Genomic DNA, 19148 nt, shown 5'->3' with positions numbered 1-19148 from the left:
GGACTTAGATTCACCAGGTGGCCAAAACACAACTCTGAATAAGTTGGAGGCAACTGTCTGACAGATCTGTCACTACATGAAGGGGCTGAAAATAAATGAGTCAAGGTTCAACTTTAATACATCAGTGAACCTGTATGGAAGTGAGGGAAGGTCAGGTACATGTATTTTCTATCTATCTTTACAAAAATGTGTGAAAAAACTTGGGCTGTCAACATAATATTTTGTTAGAGCAATAATATTTTTGGCACCTGTATGTGTATAACCATAGTGAGTTTGGTAATAAATACACTGAAACAACATCTGTCTGTATCTTATGCTGTTTAGCCTGATTTGTCACATAAATACAAAAAATCAGTTAAGATAATATGTTGTTTCCATAAACCTGAGTGTATGTATGAAATCCATCAAAAGCGGTATTTTAAGGTCACTCTCATAAACGTTTTAAAGTATTTCTGAGTTTAATCATTTTTCCTACTAGAGGTGTAAGAAGCAGATTAGATTAAAGCAGGGAGAGAGAGACCTGACAGAGACTCCCAAAGGCAAATGATTATTTCCAAAGGAGTGTATAATGGATAGTTTCTATATTTAAAAATGCCTGTTGTGTAGACATGGCAAGGATGCTTATCAGACTATCATAGTGGAAACACTCAATGTATCCACTCCTATACCAATAACAGTACAAAGTCTGAAAATATGTATGTATTTACAGTACATAAAACTGTAAATGATCTGCTGGAGACATATACATCACTTTATATTTTATAAAATGGAACCAATAGCATAAAAACCCAAAACATGACGTATTCCTTAAAGCTGAACTCATTTACATCCTGACCTTTGCTGATCGTAGCTGGACTCCTTCTTGCGGCAGTGCAGCGTCACCACCCGGTGCCCCTCACTCCTCACATCCTGACTTACTATCCACTGAGTGGGGTTGCTGGGACGAGCCCCAAGAAACGTCACTCCTTCTTTCAACTTCACTCTGTGGAGAAAGAAAGATGTATAAGAAGACAAAATTCTCTTCTGCTACTGATAAAACTCTCATTTTTTGAAACAGCCAATTCTATTATTTTTTTTTCTTTCTGTCTAGCAATACATTACCCAGATGGTTCACCATACTGTCTTGACTTCAAAAGATGTCCCAGCTGTTGTCTTGGTTTTGATCACGCTGTTTTTGTTTCACTAGAGAACTACAGGCTGTTTTACACGTGTTTTTCTTATGTGGTCCTCTAGTTAATCATTTAATCTAAATGCTCAAAACAAGAAGATTTCATGCACAATTTATGCATTTAAAATGATCTGTAGGCATGTACATACTTGCTACTCTCATTAGGTTTGATTAAAAGTAGCATGTGCAAAATAAAATAAACCCAAAAGAAACTAAAGAAACATTCTCTGACATTTTGCACAGTGCCATTTGTAAGTACAGTATGCTGTTACACTAGCTATAAAATAAGGGTATAAGTGGGATGCGCCCGTTCCATTGTACCACCCCTCTCCCTCCCTTGTACATCTATCAGCAATAGTCACGCATTCTCAGTCTGAAAAGGACATTATATAAAGGTTTCTTTGACTGCGACACAATTACAGTGTCAATGTCCTTAGCTCATTGGACTACACAGGAGGAAAATTTCTATTGAAAAAAATCTGCAGATGAAAATATCCCTCAAAAGGTAACTTATATTGTATTTCCAGCATATATAGATCGAAGGTGGAAAGTGTTGACAAAACAGATTAGTCTATAATAGATTTAGTCTAATGTTCCGTAACATAACGTGGTCAAAGGTGTGTGATTTAGTCTGAAGGTGACAGTGACTCTCCAGGACTGAAGAGAAGACTAAATTATAATAGAAGGCCCAATCACTCTCTCTCTTCAATCCATACCAGGTTTGCAGACGAGACCAAAGATAGGACTTTGCTTTCATCTCGAATTTGTTCCTGCACTTTAACATGCACTATGCGATTGCCTGTCTGTATGCCAATGAATAGGTCTGCCCTCTCCTGTCAAGCCTCTGTCTTTGATGTGATGTCTGATCATGTTGTGAAGGAGCTTATATGTGAAGTGAAGTAATCTGACAGATGGTATGCTTCCCATCTCTATAGGAATGAACATAAACACTACACCTAAGGGTCACTCTGAATGTCTGTGTGTTACAGTATGTGTGCTTCCCCGTGAGTGTATGAGTATGTAATCATATTTTTGTGTTTCCAAGATGATTTGATGTCTTTTTCTCAGCTGCTTCCCACTCTGTTGTGTTTGTATATGAATGAAGGCCACAGAGATTTATAGATTTTTCCACATCACTTGTTAAGTCTCACGCTGAGATGAGGTTAAACAAAATTTTTGCATTTATGTCAGTGTGAGTGATAAACTCTGTCCATCACTTGGTGAGATGAAAAACTGTTGTACCGGACCGTGCCACAGACCCTGACCAATAACAGCTTGCCATTTTTTAGAAGATGCATGACGTGGGGTCAACTGTACGGGCACTGCTCCACCTGACAACACCATCAAATGATTTGGTTTATGAATGAAAGCAAAGCATGAACCATTTATCATATCTCACAGCAGCAGCACACATACTAGAATTTACTAATTTTGGTTTAATTCCTGTGGCCATAGGCTGGAAAAAATGTAGACATCTTTTTAAATTTTCTCAAGTTTACTGTAGTGTGCTAAAGATCACCCTCTGCTTTCCTGGGCCGATGTAAAGGAACAGGAACTATATACTACAATATTTTTTTGTAAGGATGTCGTGAAGCTTTCGGGTGCCTTCAACGGTCACATACTACTCAGGAAAAACAAGCTCACCCAACAGTATGTTTTGCTCCACATCTGTAATGTGGTTATCAAGCTGATGTATAGTCTGAGTTCAGAAAAGTACTACAGAAAGAGCAAAGGAAAGTGATCATGTTGGTTTTAACATATCACGTTAATTCTATGTTATGATGTGAGTCTATGTTATAATTAAGGCTCACATCTCAACTGGGGAACAGAGGTAAGCTTATTTCTATTCCATATTTGCTGTACATTTTTAATATCTGATACTTGAAGGGCTGGGCAGAGTGTGGTAAAGCAGAGAAAGGAGGAGCTATAGGAAGAGCCATAGTGTGCCATCAACTTATTTTCTGAAAGTTGCATGTTGTAGCTTTAGGTTTAGAGGACAGATAAGTCCTTTAACATGCTTTCCTTTCCAGTCCTTTCAAAATATTGAGATCCACTTTAAAAGTCAGTGAATTTGTAAAAAAGCCTTTGCTCCTTAAGCAGCTATTTCAGTTTTGGTCATTAGCACTGATTACTGTGCAGAAGTACGCCATGAGTTCTACAGTTGCTTTTTGTTGTTTGTTAGTCTATTATAGTCTTTTCTTCATTTTATATTTATCATTCTTTGAACAATATGTTTTATGGTCCAATAAAATACACAGGTTTTCCAACTACAGTTGGGTCAATAGCTCATAATACAAAGCAGCAACAGGGTAGTATATATTTGCAACCCTAAAAAAAGCCGAATCTGGCCTGTAAGGCTGTATTTATTTTCCCATTCATTCTCCTTTGACTGAAAACAACGTGAATTTGCTTGCTAAACTTAAACACACTGGAACAGCAGGACATTAACTCAGGTTGTGTCTTTTATATAAAACAGGTGGAGGAAAAGTGGATACACCAAAAGTAAATTACAACACTTCATCTTTACTTTCTGCAAATGCAGGAATACAGAGACTATCACAAAATAAAAGCTTACAGTGTAAATTAAAAAGTGTATTTTTTTCAGCTAACTGGAAGATCCGATTTTCCAGCTAGATTGAAAAGAAGTGCTGAGGAAGAACTTATTGCCGATGAGCACACAACTGTAGCACAAAAAGCTCATACACAGTCCTCCGGGTCCCAACAGTAGCAGCAGACTCTGGTATCTGGTTTCTTTACACTTCAGTGATCAGGATGTCTATCAGCGGTTTCCAGTGAGGATTCAGGATGTTGGAAACACATTGAAGTCTCAGAGGGGAAGGAGTCATTACTCCACAGACCATAACTGAGCTCACAGAGCAGTTGTTGGAGTACGGCTGAAATGTCTTTTATTGACTTAATGGTAAATATGGCCTTGTAGCCAGTCAGTGTAGGAGTCTCCTGCAGGTCAAATAGCAGTCATATAATCCTAGTGGCTATTAAAGTAAGCAATCCTCATTTTTATCAAAACTAATGACTAAAGGTTACAGCTCTGTGGGACTGTATACAGTTCACCATGTTCCCTTACATATTATGTTTAGTATGACTAAATCATCATCATGTGGAGACTATGGATATGTGTACCAAATTTTATGGTAATCCATAAGATATCTCACGTTTACATAGTTTCGGTTTCATGTCTTTGTACTCTCCTGTGTACACAAACTTTATCAGTCTGTTGTTTCTCATTTCAGGACATGAATGAAGAGTGGAGTCAAGGACAAGGCTTGTAACAATTGCTCAAAATCTGACAAGTGACCACTCCCACTTTATATCAGTTCACTTGGTTTCTCTTCAGCATGTGAATAGGTCCCCTGCAAAGCTAGAGAGTTGAAAACAAGACAAGAGGGCAAGAGAGCAACTAACTAAGGTCAGTACAAAGACTATCACAGAGTACAAAGTGTTCCTTTCCTAATTTTATCATATTTCATCTCATCATGAACCTTTTGAACAAAAAAAGCACAGAGAGTCACGCTGAAACTACTGTATGTGTGTTCTTTACTCTCTCTTTCTTTCCACTCTCTCTCTCGCCTATTCTCCATCAGACCTGATTGTATGCTTGGACTCCTCAGAGGCTTCCTTAATAAATAGTGATGAGATAAGCAGGACAGATGCTTCTCAGCAGGGCAGTGGAAGAAATAAATATTTGCGAGGGAAATCCAATAAGGTCGAGCTTGGGCGATAATTGGAGTCCCCAGCCAGTGGTTTGAGTCCCGCAACCCAGTCTGCACTCCAGTTACCTCTGTGGCCTGCTTCATTCTGAATCTGGCTCACAGGCATCAAGAGTTCTGACCATTTCTTTCTACTGAGAACCATATGCATCCACAATCAGCAGCTCCCCAAGGAAGCCTTTTCTGTTTTATTGTGCCTTCTCGCCTACATAAACAGTGTGCAGCAAATGCAATGGCTCTGTGGGGATTGAGGAAAAGAGAGACGCTGCAATGTGGGGGAATAGCTGGGAGACGGCAGGAGGACAGTACTTTGTGATGGTTTGTGGTTGATGGCTAATGGAACAGTGTAAAGCACTGTGCTCATCTATGCGTCTGCTGCTTTGCAGACCGTAACTGCTGTAAGAGCAGACACTGGAACACACACACTCACACACACACACACACACACACACACACACACAGTGGCAAACAAAAAATAAATCAGGCCAAACGCCTACACACCAATCCCGAAGTGACATATCAAAACAGAGTTATATTATGTCTGCAATGCACAGTAAGGCATGAAAGTTTTACAAAGACTTAAAAAAAAAAAAAAACGTGTTTAATGATTTTACGGATTCTGTATTTGTGGGTGTCTGCATTCGTGTACATTTACCTCAAACACTGTAGATTTCTTAGCTACCTAATTGTCTCTATCGATGGTGATACTGGTGTGTCGCTCAACAACACAACTATTTGGTGGAATGCTATAAGAGTTGGTACAGATAAAATCATTTTCAGACATTTCTGGTCATACATTATGCTGTTAGGACTATAGCTATAGTGATGTTCCCCAACTCTTCCATGAGTTTGTGGAGAGTCATCTAGCTACGATAGGAGAAAACCTTTAAGGCAGTTGTCCACGGACCACAGGGTCAGTGGTTCGATCCCCGGTCCCAGCTATATGTCGAAGTGTCTCTGGGCATGAAACTAAACCCCCATCAGCCCATTCCTATCCCCAGCTGTGCAGTGCTGGTCCAAGCCTGGTAGAAACTGGAAAGGGTTACGTCACAAAGGGGATCCGGTGTAAAAACTATGCCAAATCAACATGCGGACAATGATCCGCTGAGGCGAACCTGAACTCACAGGATAAGCCGAAAGGACAAACAAACTACACAATAACAATACATCAATTAACAAGTCCGTGCACCATAGTCTAAAAACTAGGGTGCATCTACTGCACTGTCTATAGCAATCCCATCCTAAAGTGCAGTCACACTGTTTTAAATTGATCTGCATCAATAATAGACCTGCAAGGCTGCCAACATTCCCTAGTGATCCTAGTTAGTTAAGGTACCTTTCTGGATGAGATCAGAAACTGTGTGGAATCACATTTCTTAGGGGAGTTGAAGTCTAGGATAAATTTGAATCAAAATTGTACACACAAACATACATGAGACACATATTAACAATTATTATAACTTATCATGGAAAAAGTATATCTCAGGTAGAACAAACATCTGTAAAACCACTTGTAGTAGAAATTTTAGAAAATACTGCTTCAGTATGCTTCAGGCCATCACAGTGGAAGAGTTGTTAGTGCAGCACACAGCTATAGAAGGTGCTGCTGTTTGAATCCATGCAAGAAAGAGCTTTTCTGTACAGTTTGCATGTTTTTTCTGTACATTCTTGGGTTTCCTCTGGGTACCTCAGATTACCCCCACATGTCTAATGACATGCACATAAATTAATTGGTAACTCTAAATTGCCAGTGGGTGTAAGTGTGAGTGAATCTGATCACTTGTCCATTGTGGGACCTGGCTCTTGTCCACTGACACCTGGGATCCAACAACTCCCCAATCCTGTAACAGGATAGGCAGCATAGATGATGGGTGGATAGATGTTACAGAACTTACATACCCCCAAAGTCACAGTGAACATTCATGCAAACAATGAAAACAATAACTGCCAACAACTGATGTGGCAAAATACAAGCAACTTTTTTTTCCCTTTTTCTACTATTCATGTTTTCATGTTTCAGAGGGACAGTCCAAAAATTGACTGAACATGTTTCCATGGACAAATTTGCAAGGATGATTATGAAAAACTGCTTACAGCGATAAGCAAATTCCCCACTTCCCCACTTTCCCCAAATCAGAGTTCCACTTTAAAATAAAAAGACACCATTCCACAAAAAACTGAAAATCACCCCAACTACCCTAGACAAAATACTGCTGAATGAGGCTCTAGTTGCTTTTCTTTTGATTTAGTTTTTAAAAACAAAAGGACAAAATACGGTAGGCAATGCTATTGGTAGGTAGGATTTAGGTAAATAGAACAAACGTGAGAGTGAAAGGGAAAAAAGAAGGTTAGGAAAGAGGCTGAATGATTGAGTCAGTGTGTTTGCAGGTACAGAGCGTGACTGTGCACTCTGCAGTTACTTAAATCAATCTGTCGTGCTGCTCATCTCGACCATTTGACAGAGAAGAAAATACAGATGCTTTCATACCATAGGTTACAGCAGAGCAAAATAACCAGACACTCTGAGGTTTTGAAAAGCCTAAATCATCATAAAATGTTAATAGCTACAGTGATTCAAATGTCCTTTTATGAAATCTGTAATAAAAGCACAAACCAGGGACAGACTTTCATTGTCTACCAGCTGTCAGCATGGTCAGGTAAACACAATATCCTCACTCTATCAGCCTCACATCAGACTTTTCTTTTGGTATGAATTATTCATCTGCTCCCTCTTTTTTAAACAAACTAATGTCAAGATAAATTATAAGAGTGTTTAGAATTCCCCACCTTCCTCCATGCAAATATTAGCATTTATTACAGCATGTAGACAAACGTATTTCAACTTTAATAGGGCTGTTGTAGAAGTGCCACAGCCTTCCAAAAACAAGCATAAAATAAGAGTTAAAACAATTTCATGCATTAGATTATAATGTGCCTTTTACTTGTGTGTTAATAGGGGGAGACGCTAAGTGCTAGTAACGTGCTCAGCTGAGCTGTACCTAGTACCACCACCCAGTAGCAGTACATGCCAAGAGACACATTTCATTGGCTTTTTATTTCTGAATCACACAGCAGAGATTACAGAAGTACCCATTGTTATGCTGAGTGGCCATAAAGAGAAGGTGAAAGCGTTTTGTATGGAGATCTGTTTGCCAATTACTCTGTCTTTTGTATAGATGCAGTATGAGCAACGGGAGGGGAGCATCGCAAATCCCATATGCAGAATTCATATGATTGCTATTATGGTTCACAGTTTTGTGGAGTTTTCGTAAATTGTGTCCACCTAATTGGATTTTCACAACACTGAAGAGCACAGCAAGAGAGGAAAAACCACGCAGGAGGAAAAAATAAATCAGCAAGGAACAGAAACAGTCAATAATACTTGGATGTGAGACTGTTAAAATATTTGCACCACTTTTCCCCTCCTGTTTTATCAATTAAAAAGGTTTTCAATCAAACCAGACTTGCATTTCATTCAACAAATTCGTGAACATCTGTATTTATTAATGCAACATGACTGACTGCAGCTAGCTGCTTGAAGGGCTTGTGAAAAAGCTCTTCAAGCGGTATCATCCCTTGTTGGAGGATATTAAAGTGCATTTGAGAGGAGCTGATTTGGAGTGAGCAGGTATGGTGGGGTTCAACAAAGGCTTAGAGAAAGTGTGTATTCTCACTATTTCCAGCATGGGGGCAGACAGGCAGCCCCAGGCTAATCTGCAGATGATCGTGTGTGTAGGTAAACATGATGCCTTTCATTTTGAGCTCAACAGAAAACACCCTGAAAACTCATACAGGCACAGGAAAATGTGCCAGTAAATACAAACACATACACACACACACACATATATGTACACATGGTTTGCACTCCCTCCAGGAATTAGTGGTGTTGAGATGGCAGCATTTAATTCAACCGATCCCCGTGAATTCTGTGCAACCTTAAAAAAACGTTCACACATCCAAAAACCACTGCAACATGCATCACATTTTTTACAATAGCTGTCACAAAATGAGGCATTTTAGGCCACAAAAATCAGAAAAAATGTCCACAACATCCTGGAGGGACTGAAGTAAGTACACACATAAGAGCAGACCTTTCTTAGGCTGTGAAGAGGAGATAATGTCACATTGTAACATTGCCTTTGGCTTTAAACATTTACCTGCACACTTGTGTTCCTATTTTATTTTCATTTTATTTCCAGGTTTTAGAAAATGGGGAGAATAAATGGTTGCATGCCCAGAGGAAATGGTTAGTAAATGGGAAGCTATATTGAAGTCAGGAGCACTGTTTCTCACACACACTGACATTTCATCTCTGAATTCATGTCCTGTGTCAAAAGGTGCATAAGCTGTGGATCCTGAATCACAAGGTTTCCCTTGTTGATTTTGCAAAGAGCCACATATAGTTAACAGTTGATCCTGGTGGATCCACAAACTGGTTAATAAAAAAAAAGGCAAATCACTTCCCAAAACAGGTTGTCTCATGGGAGACTGCTGTAATGAGGTGTGTTATTCCATGTTGACACAGAAGAATCTTTTAGTTTTCTGGAGTCAAGGAGTGTTTCTTAAGGGTTATTAAACGTTCCACTCTGTAAATGAACAGGAGAGTTGGCAAATAACAAAACAACCATCACCATTACCATCACCATTTAAATCTGTTTTGTCTCCACAATCGCACTACGGAACAAAGTTGAGACAATGTGGTTTCAGTGACCAAAATTGGCCCGCAGTTACAGTATGTGGTACTTTACTTAGCTGGAATTTAAAAACATTCTGTTTAGTTACCAGTCATCATCACACCCATGGCTGTTGTTCAGTAGTCCACTAACTACCAGCAGGCGCATACAATAGGTGTACCGTTGATATGTATGGTCATTTGGCAGTCGCTGGTGCAATTTAAAAGTCCACATACTGTATGGTGATTGGGTTGGATGAGTAACAAAACACAGGCCTTTGACATGACGCTTGTTTGTATCCTTCTTCAAACCTACAGTCAATGTTGCCCACCCAAACCACAACCTTTTCCCTAACCAACTTGCTTTTGTGCCTAGATGTAACAAAGTTTCCTTTAGTGACATAACCAACATAACAAAGGTCTGTGTGTCAGTATGTATGGGCTGATAAGAACAGATAGCAGGCCTTCAAATAACTTGATAACATCCAAACTGGGTAAAAAGAAAAAACATTCAGTCAGCCACCTGTTAAATAATAATGCAATATTAATATAGCAGGTGTCCGTCAGCAGGGGATACAAGTAATTGTTAAATAGACAAATAAGAACTTAAATGCTCTGACACATTGATGTGGTGACAGGCACAATGGCTCAAAGCTCTGTAAAGGGTGATAGAATGGGTGCGGTGCTTCATCCTTTAGGGATAACACTTAGTATTCAGCATGGCATTGGGTTCTTAATCCTCCCTCAGAGCCTAGAGGTATTTACACCAACCAGTAGCTTCCTGCCTTTTTTTTTTTTACACTCTTCCTCATCCCCTGCCCCTATGTCTCCCCTTCCCATGGGGGTACGGCAGTTGGTAAAAGATAAGCTTTGTGTCGTGACAGAGGCAAGTGACACCGCTTCAACAACATGGGGATTTAGCCTGCAAACAGAGAGCCAATACCCAGCACGTGCGGGGAATCTCTGATACACACCCGCATCCATCTGCTCAAGTATAGCTAAACATGAATGAAAAGGGACAGGTTTGCACACATGCGCGTAAACTCATGCTTGCATAGGCACATTCACAGAGTGCACTAACCATAACACAAGCACCCAGGAGTTCACACAGAGACAAGTGGTTTTGCACACACACACAAACACAAACACAAAATTAGGTAATGAACAGCCTGCTGCAGTAAACGGCCCCCGGCATGGCTTACTCTAATGCTCACAAAATTGCCTTTAATTGGTGGAAGAGAATAAATCAATGCAAACTATGTTTAGATTACAGGCAAAGGGGAAGAGAGGAGAGGAAAGAGGGCAACAAAATAACAGAAAGGCAAAAAAGATGGCAGTTCACAAGGCTGCTCCAGGATGAAACATATGTCAACGCACAGTGTTGTTGACGATTTCTGTGTTGTTTTCCCCTCTCTATAGCCTAACAAACTGTTCTTACAAGTGAAATGCAACTTCTCATAGCGCTAGTAGACTATAGATCTAAGCAGCCTGCAGGACCATATCTCCCCCACTGTGAGTCAGTAAGCCTGATAAGTAGTGGGGAATCCTAAGAGAGCGCAGCTAGACACTCAGCCCCCTCGCCCACAGCTGCTTTGATAAAAATTAGCTGTCAGTCAACTGATCGACACAACTTCATTCACAGCTCACTGACCTTTACAGGGAAAGCAGGCAAAGGATGGCTGCCCACCACACGCACAAATCAGCACACAGAGAGATAAAACAATACCACCCTCAGAAGGTCAATTAGATGACACAGCAAAGAGGGCTGAGCTGTACAACAGGATGTAACTATGTGTATGTAACGCATGTAAGTGCAAAAGAGTCTGTGCTCCAGCAACAAAGCAGTGGTTAAGAACATCATATAGCTTGAGCGAGATAAAAGTCAAAATAGCAGGTGAGAGGGACATTGCTTTACCAAAGACGAATCAAACAAATCAAATGGAGAAGTAGATTATGATCTCCTGCATGTCCCCGTTTCGTTATCAGATGCTCACAAAATGAAAATTGCACCATTTCTCTTCAGTTACTCCAAAGGACTTGATATGCCTTAAAATATTCAATTTGCAGGCTCACCAGGTAAAATCCATTAAAGTCAGCCAGTATTGTAAATTGAATTAGGGTTGCTCCATATAAAGCATGGATTCTCTGTACTCTCTGCAGAGTGGCTCTGCAGACACCTTGTTTGTAACCACAAGGCAAATGGGATTAGAAAGAGACACTGGCCACTAATGTAACAACACAACTTTTTAAATCATGCAAAACCACAGAGAGCCACTAACGGCCTAATATAGCACCGAGAGAAAGCATTGCAGTCTATTAACGACTCTATTTGTATCCGCAAAATTGGTACCCAAATTGCTTAAACCCAGGTGTGATGAGGACGTTCTCTTCACCTAGAAATGAACTGTGTGAACATGAGACTTGTACGGTGCTATATGGGCTGTTTGCATCTCTAAATATGACAGAGGCAAAGTGAGGCTGAATAAAATGATCTGTTAGGACAAAGAAATTGTACAAAATTATTATAAATGTCATAAAATATTCTTTGAAATAACTGAGTCAGCCATACCATCATGCCTGCCTTGGTCCAAATAGTAGACCAGTGTGTTCACATAATGATTGACAGCCATAACCTCCCACCCCTCACTTTGGTCTTCTTTGACTGGTTAGAAGACTCACTAAAAATATTTATAAGGGAAAATCTCTGCACTGCAATCAGAATCTTCAATTAGTCTGAGTCACAGAAGCTTTTGATCGCACCTCCCCGCATCAATCTAAGTTTTAAAGCATATTTCAACTAAGGCTTTTAGAAAGAGGTTACACACCATATAGGGATTTCCCAGTACCACTTTTTTCTTACAAAGTACTTGTGCAGTACTGATACTTCCACAGAGGACAAAAGTACTAAACTGTTGAGCTTTTACTCTGACTTGCTGGACAGTAAAATCCTCATCAGTCTACTGCACATTTAAGCTGATGAGAGACACTGGCAGACAGTTGGTCCAAACAGTTGTGGGGACACACTTGATGACTTACAAAGACTTACAAGAATAGTTCACACCTAAACACTGTTTAAGTATCAGATTTCTAGTCTCTGACAGTCTGGAAAGAGCACACGGCTGCCTAGAAGGTCTAAGGAAGTTAAATCCATAAATCACGTTAGAACATTGATTCTCACGTGTTCTTCTACCAAAACAAAGATAATGATGACCAGTTTTCTATAAACAGTGCGACTTTTGCTGAAAAGCAAAAAAAAAAAGTTCAGATTTAGCATGAGACCCTGAGTTGACAGGAACAAACAACATGAGCTGTAAAAACTATATGAAAATGAATGTGAAAAAACAAATAAAACTTTAGGGAAGCTCTAGTTACTTTAGATCTCCCTCGGTTGTCACTTATGTCAGTCATAAATATAAAAAAAAATCATCTTCATGAGAATGACTGTTAGTAACTGCATCTTAAGAATTAAGTAGTCGGCTTTATTTTAGTCTTTGCTTAACCTAAAACATCTACAACCCGCAGACAATGTTTCAGCTCTGCCTACCTGCTAAACCAATGTGAAGTAAACAAGGGCAGGATGGGGCCTAATACCTGATACTCCTATCAGTATCAGGACATCTAACATACCATAGCTTCAAGCTGCATTTGGAAGTCATCTAAAGTACTGACATAAATGATGTAACTGACCTCGACTCTGTCCCCTGCTTCACTATGAACACTGTGACTGCATTATTATTAGCACTAGAGCGACAACAAAAAGTTCATTGTGTTGCTGTGTTTGGCTCTTTCCCTTCAGTATAGTGCTATTCTTGTATATTGTGTTGCACTTAATTCAATACTAGACTGTGTTGAATATCAGAATCCTTGGCCATTGTAAAGATTAACATTATTTACAGTGACATGACGGCATGTCAGTTATGCCAGCTGCTTATGAAACACTGCATTCACACTCACAATGTGCCTCGATCACAAAGGCAATGGCAACAATCAGCCATATTTTTTTGCATCCCGAATGAGATGACCTTTCTGAATAATAAGTGGTGAAGCTCTACCCACCCCCAGTCCACCACCGCTGCCTAGAAACATGTCATGCAGTATGTCATTTAAATCTCACTGCTCCTCACAGAGGCCACTTCTTACCTTATGCCAAAGTTACAGTGCAGTGTGCTGACCCTTATTATAGGACTCAAAAGTCCTCTGCAGAGTTAATTATCACCACAGCTGGGGGTGCCCTTGGCCTGTGCACTTGAAAGTAGATTGCTCAGCTGCGATTGACAGGTGACAGAGCCTATGACAGGCCAGGTGACACTGTAATAAAGGAGGCAGCAGAAGTTGCGTCCTTGTCCTTTATATGTGGGCAGAGAGCTGAGCACAGCTGATAGACTCAACTGTAAGTAGCGGATCCCTTGAGCTCTTAAGGCACAAGACTTTCCTGTTTCACTATGGACAAATATCCCTCAGGTTTCTGACTTTCACACACAGCCCTACACACAAACACACATACACTGATACTACCATAAGGAGAGGACAGGGATAGCTTTACATGTGTTTGCTTGAGTTTTACCTACATGTGCATAAACATCTGGTTTTCAAATCACATTCCTGTAGCTTTGTAGATGCACATCGACACATGGCAATGGGAAAAAAAAATTAAGCTGAGATGAAAGTAATCACTACTGCCAAATACCTGGATTTCTTTGAAGGATGGAAACATCTGCCCCCAGCACTTACAATCTTACATATTTTACATAAAGCCTGACAGAATTGATGAACAATGGCTTCTTTCAAGGACCATAGAGAATTCTCTCATGAGAGAGGAAGGGAAAGACCAGTTTCTCCTGCAGAAGATTTTCTGTTGCTTCCCTTAAAGGCTAGACAGGGTTAGATGGTTAAGGAAGCAAGGAATTCTGGGGAACTGTGGGGAAGCACTGACTAAACTGAAAGCAGACAAATCTGTTCAGATGAGTAAGCAACATTAAAGTTTACTTTACTGCACCTTTAACATTGCAATTTTAATATTACTGTAGAATTTACCATGTTGTTGCTAGTTATAACACTTCCCCAGGTAATATTCAGTAGACTGGGTCATCTCAGGATCTTTCAGGGCATTGATTTGGTTCTATGGCCAGCAGCTTTGCTCTTGTGGTTAACTCTCACTTTTCTGTTCTGCACTGTTAGATGCAGCAAGACACCATTAAAAAACTGCCAACAGTAGCAACTGTACACAGTTAAGAAATAATAGAGCCCGAGTATTGCCAACTTCAAGATAGAAAAATACTATCTTCCCTTCAACTTGCTCCACCCAGCCAAACATGTCCTCACTATTGCACAAGGTTTTGTCACACCTTACAAGAATAACACTCAAAGCAATATTATTAAAAACTCCACATTGGTATAAAAGGTATAAAAGGACCATGGATGGATTATAACTGGTAAATGGTTTGCACTTACTGTATATAATACTTTTCTACCTTATAGCCACTCAGAGCACTTTACAATTGGCTTCACATTCAAGCACACTCGAACACCGCAAGGTCAAACAACCCCACGATTGGTGGACAACTGCTCTTTGTCCTGAGCCACTGCTAGCCCATTGTGTCATACCTTCCCGTTGTCTTCAGCCTACCTGTTGTACTTTAAAACAGGACTTGTAGTAATGTCCTCTCTGTTTTCTCTGTTAAACCTTTTAGGATTGCAACATAGTTTTTATGAGCTTTTCATCCACACCATTACATTTTTTGAACTTGTTTATCCTGCATTAGCAACATGTCTCTAAGATGACAGACCCTGACTTTGTTCTTCAATCTCAGCAATTTAAAACTTTTTTTTATAATTACCACCACAGCGGTTGCTGATTTCTAAACCATGCACCAAAATATGAGACAAATACAATTTGTTTTTTGTACTAAAATGATCCAGTCCTGTATTATATGAGACCGGTGGCAAATTACAGTAGCTCATCAGATGTAGTGACTGGTTGCTCAATTAGTACCATTACACAGAGTCAATGTGGAATCAGAAAACCTAATTTAAATCCTACTGAGATACAGCCTTTCTTACCAGTATGTCAAGTGTCTCACTTGACGTGCTCGGAGAAAACATTTATCTTTTGTGACACAATATTTATTGTGTTTATTCAGAAATTATTTCGGGCTTTTGCAAAGATGGCTTCCTGTGAGGCATGTCACAGATCAATAAATGAAGCAAGTACATGACTCAAGTCACAAAGCTTTACATGCTGAAACACATGCAAACCTCGATGTTTTGTACAGTTGATACTGAAGAGGTGACCAAGATCCAAAGAAACCAATCCTACTAGCATGCATTTAGAAAGGATTTTTTCTACACCCTAAACTCACTGAGGCCTCTCATGCACTCGCTCTTCTCTAGTCATCAGTCTCCCACCATGATTTATGTAGCATAAGCAGTTAATGCATGTGGTGCTCTGCAATGTCTATTAGTAAGTGGATGTCATGTTCTATGTTGAGTAAAGAGGCACATTAGCCAATGCTTATTTCATGGCTAGTTATTTCATTGGCAGGAATGTGTTAAAGAGGCTGATTTATGAGCAGCTGTCTCTGATGACTCAGTGTCATGATGGGACTGAGGAGGCAAGAAAAGCAAAGGAAAAATAAAAGAAAAAAAGGAAAATGGTGGAAAAGGAAGGGGGATTACTGTTTTGACAATTGTTTCTATTCCATCTCTTTAAGCTTCTTTTTTTTAATTTATCACATGCCTTGTTTTTTTTCTAATCTTTGCGTCCGACATTGAATTGTCATTTCTACTTGTTATCTGTAAGCAACTTTGGGCTAATCCATTATAGGCACACATACACACACACATACACAGTTTCCACTTAATGCTAAGTGCGCATTATTGGCAGTATGCTTCATTTCACCTTAGCTAAGGCTGTTTACTCGGCATACACTGTGAGTTAATGAGACTGGGACAATTAATACCACTGTTTACACAGTGCCGATGTTGTCACTGCTAAAATGTCTGTGATGAAGTTCTTTACAGAGCCAAGTGAACTCTAAAACGAAGGGAGAGGTATTAAAGCGGCCATGTACATCTGTGGCAGATGTCTGCAAATAACACACTACACACCAGTCAAAGGAAGGGCCCAGAAGAGACTTTTCTCATGGGAACAGATTCTATCTGAAAAATTGCAATGAGGAAACACATCTCTGTTTGCCACATGTCTAATAAATGCAGCAAATCCACATTACAAACTTTATAGCTCCAAGATGATATCTAAAGGAGGCATGGTGTCCCACATAATGCTCATGTGGTATTACAATACTGTGTGACATGAATGCATTAGGTTTGAATTTTATTCTTACCATGCCAGGGCCACAAACATAACAGACCTGAGGACCAGCTGCTTGTAACCACGTTGGTTTCAATGCTTTGCAGCATGAGAGGAGTGCTGTAGTTTCTGCAAAATAGTGGCATTTTACCAAGGCTCAGGAGGATGGATATAGCTGACACTTGCGTCCTCTGCTCGGCAGCAAGGAGATGGGGACGTCACACAGTAAATTGCCGACAGAACAGGAAAGCTGAATCCTGTGAAATTTGCATTTTAACAGCTACGGTACACAAAAGTGTCAAGAGCCACCGCTATACAAGATGATACACTGAAAACCAGGAACAGGTGAGGGAGAGAATATTTGAAGGAAGTGTGACTCTGGCGAAAACTGTTGGGCAGCAGAATTCACATGAGGAAACGTATCACAGAAGTTTTTAGTGTATACATTGGCAATTTTACACGTACTCTGCCAAACTGTTCCATCTTAACTCCCTTTAACTGTCATGAAGGACTACAGAAAAGCTGCAGCATTGATATAAATGGTAAATATATACCCCACCCCCACCCACCCCAAAAAAGACAGCTGATTTAAGGTGGGCGAGGTTTTTGTCAGGAAACCCGAAGTTAAAAGTAATTTTTTACGAAGATTTTTTTCAGTGCCCTTTATGATGTTATAGTTGTTTTAATCAGGGATTTATTCAGGCTACCAGTTAAAATAGTTTTTATTTAAATGATTTTAAATATTCCCGAGTCTCCAGTAATAGTTGCTGGTTGCAATGCTGGTTACAGGTTTTCACACACCTCACTACATGGTTAATTGGAAGAGAATTTGATTTTCTGATTACTGGAGATGTTCATCTAAAATAAACAGGCTTATAAATAGCAGGATTATATATCGAAAAGGCCAATAATCAGTGAGAATGTATTCGATTCTTTAAGACGATGTCCATATTAAGTGAAGTAGGTAAAGGTCACAGTGAACCCACCACGCCAATATACAGAAAAATCACATTTTGTGATTACTTGAATAACTTAGGAAACACTGTGTTCCTGAACTATAGACAGACCTGCAGACATCTAGGCCAAGTTTAGTGCAGACAGAGGGTAGGACATTTTGTGAAAAGCTGGCATACTTTCAGTAAATCAGAAAATAGTTTGTATTTTAAACGTGTTCCTTCTGGTGATGTCCAAGGTTTTACAGCAACCTTTGAGATCTATTTTTTTTCTCTTTTGTTTTGATGGGTGTATCGGTGCTGAAGACCGATACATCAATTATGAAAACTCTGTAGAGTACGGAAGTGGCCCTAAGAGCCATCAATATGTCATGGACAGCATTTTCTACCATTAACCTTTGTCTTCATTGTTCTCAGAGATTTATTGTATTGATTATGACATAGAAACACATACATGAGTAGTAGGTGTGTTAGCAACATATATTTTTTAAAAGAGCACGCTTGTTTCTCTCTGAAATATTTAGTTTCTGTTAACAATACGAATTTAGTTGTTTATTACTTTGCCTCTACATGTTTATGGAGGACCAAATATTTTACACCTTATAATGAATTTGTGTGTTATTGTACCATAGTGTGTAATAAAATAATGAGTGCATAAGACATTTTCAATGACAAAAGAAAAAGAATAATAGAAATATCCAAATATATAGCAAAATATCTTAAATATGTTTATATTCTGTTTTTGACAACAACACAGACATTTACATAAACTGATGTCCATGGTCTAGCACCCGACAGTGGCGCAATTTTAAAAATGAAGATCATACTTTATCAATAGTTTTAAGCTTAGATAATAGTACTATAAAATTTCATATCAGCACATGTCTATTGTGGACTTAATGTAGAGAGTGCTCACTGCCAGGTACCCTACTCTTAAAGTCTATTTCACATTCTATTCAATTTGCTCTAATCAAGGTTGTTAATGACACGCCCTCTATATTACCCACACTATGAAGTAAACACTAACTTCAAGGGAAACCATTTCTGATTATTGTTACTGAGGCTAAGGGCCAATTTGCCCAGGGATTTTCGATGCTTTGCCATGGTAAAGGACTCCTAGTAGAGAGGTGATCAAAAAAATCCATAATCTCTTTTCTTTGCCCTCAAGGTGACATCTGTTTTAAAAGAGCTCTGATCTGAGCTGATATAAAAGGACTTTAAAAAGCCATTTCACTTGCTTTTGTTATGTGCATGTGTGCGTACACATCTCTCTCTCTGTGTGTGTATGTGTGAGTGAACATTCCCTTGTGTCCTCTGT

At 39.5% G+C, this 19148-nt stretch overlaps 1 protein-coding gene across 1 annotated transcript in view; it reads right to left on the bottom strand.

Annotated features, from left to right (window-relative positions):
• Nucleotides 1–19148, bottom strand: part of si:dkeyp-14d3.1 (transmembrane protein 132C) — a 122434-nt gene that overhangs the window by 57649 nt on the left and 45637 nt on the right. The window contains exon 3 of the mRNA XM_067522029.1: nt 836–982. Within this exon, the coding sequence (XP_067378130.1) occupies nt 836–982 (147 nt within the window). The remainder of the gene's footprint in view (nt 1–835; nt 983–19148) is intronic.

The sequence above is a fragment of the Channa argus genome, chromosome 11, assembly GCF_033026475.1.
Source record: "Channa argus isolate prfri chromosome 11, Channa argus male v1.0, whole genome shotgun sequence".
Taxonomy (NCBI): domain Eukaryota; kingdom Metazoa; phylum Chordata; class Actinopteri; order Anabantiformes; family Channidae; genus Channa; species Channa argus.
Note: the sequence above shows the minus strand (reverse complement) of the source record. Positions and strands in the feature narration are given on the sequence as shown.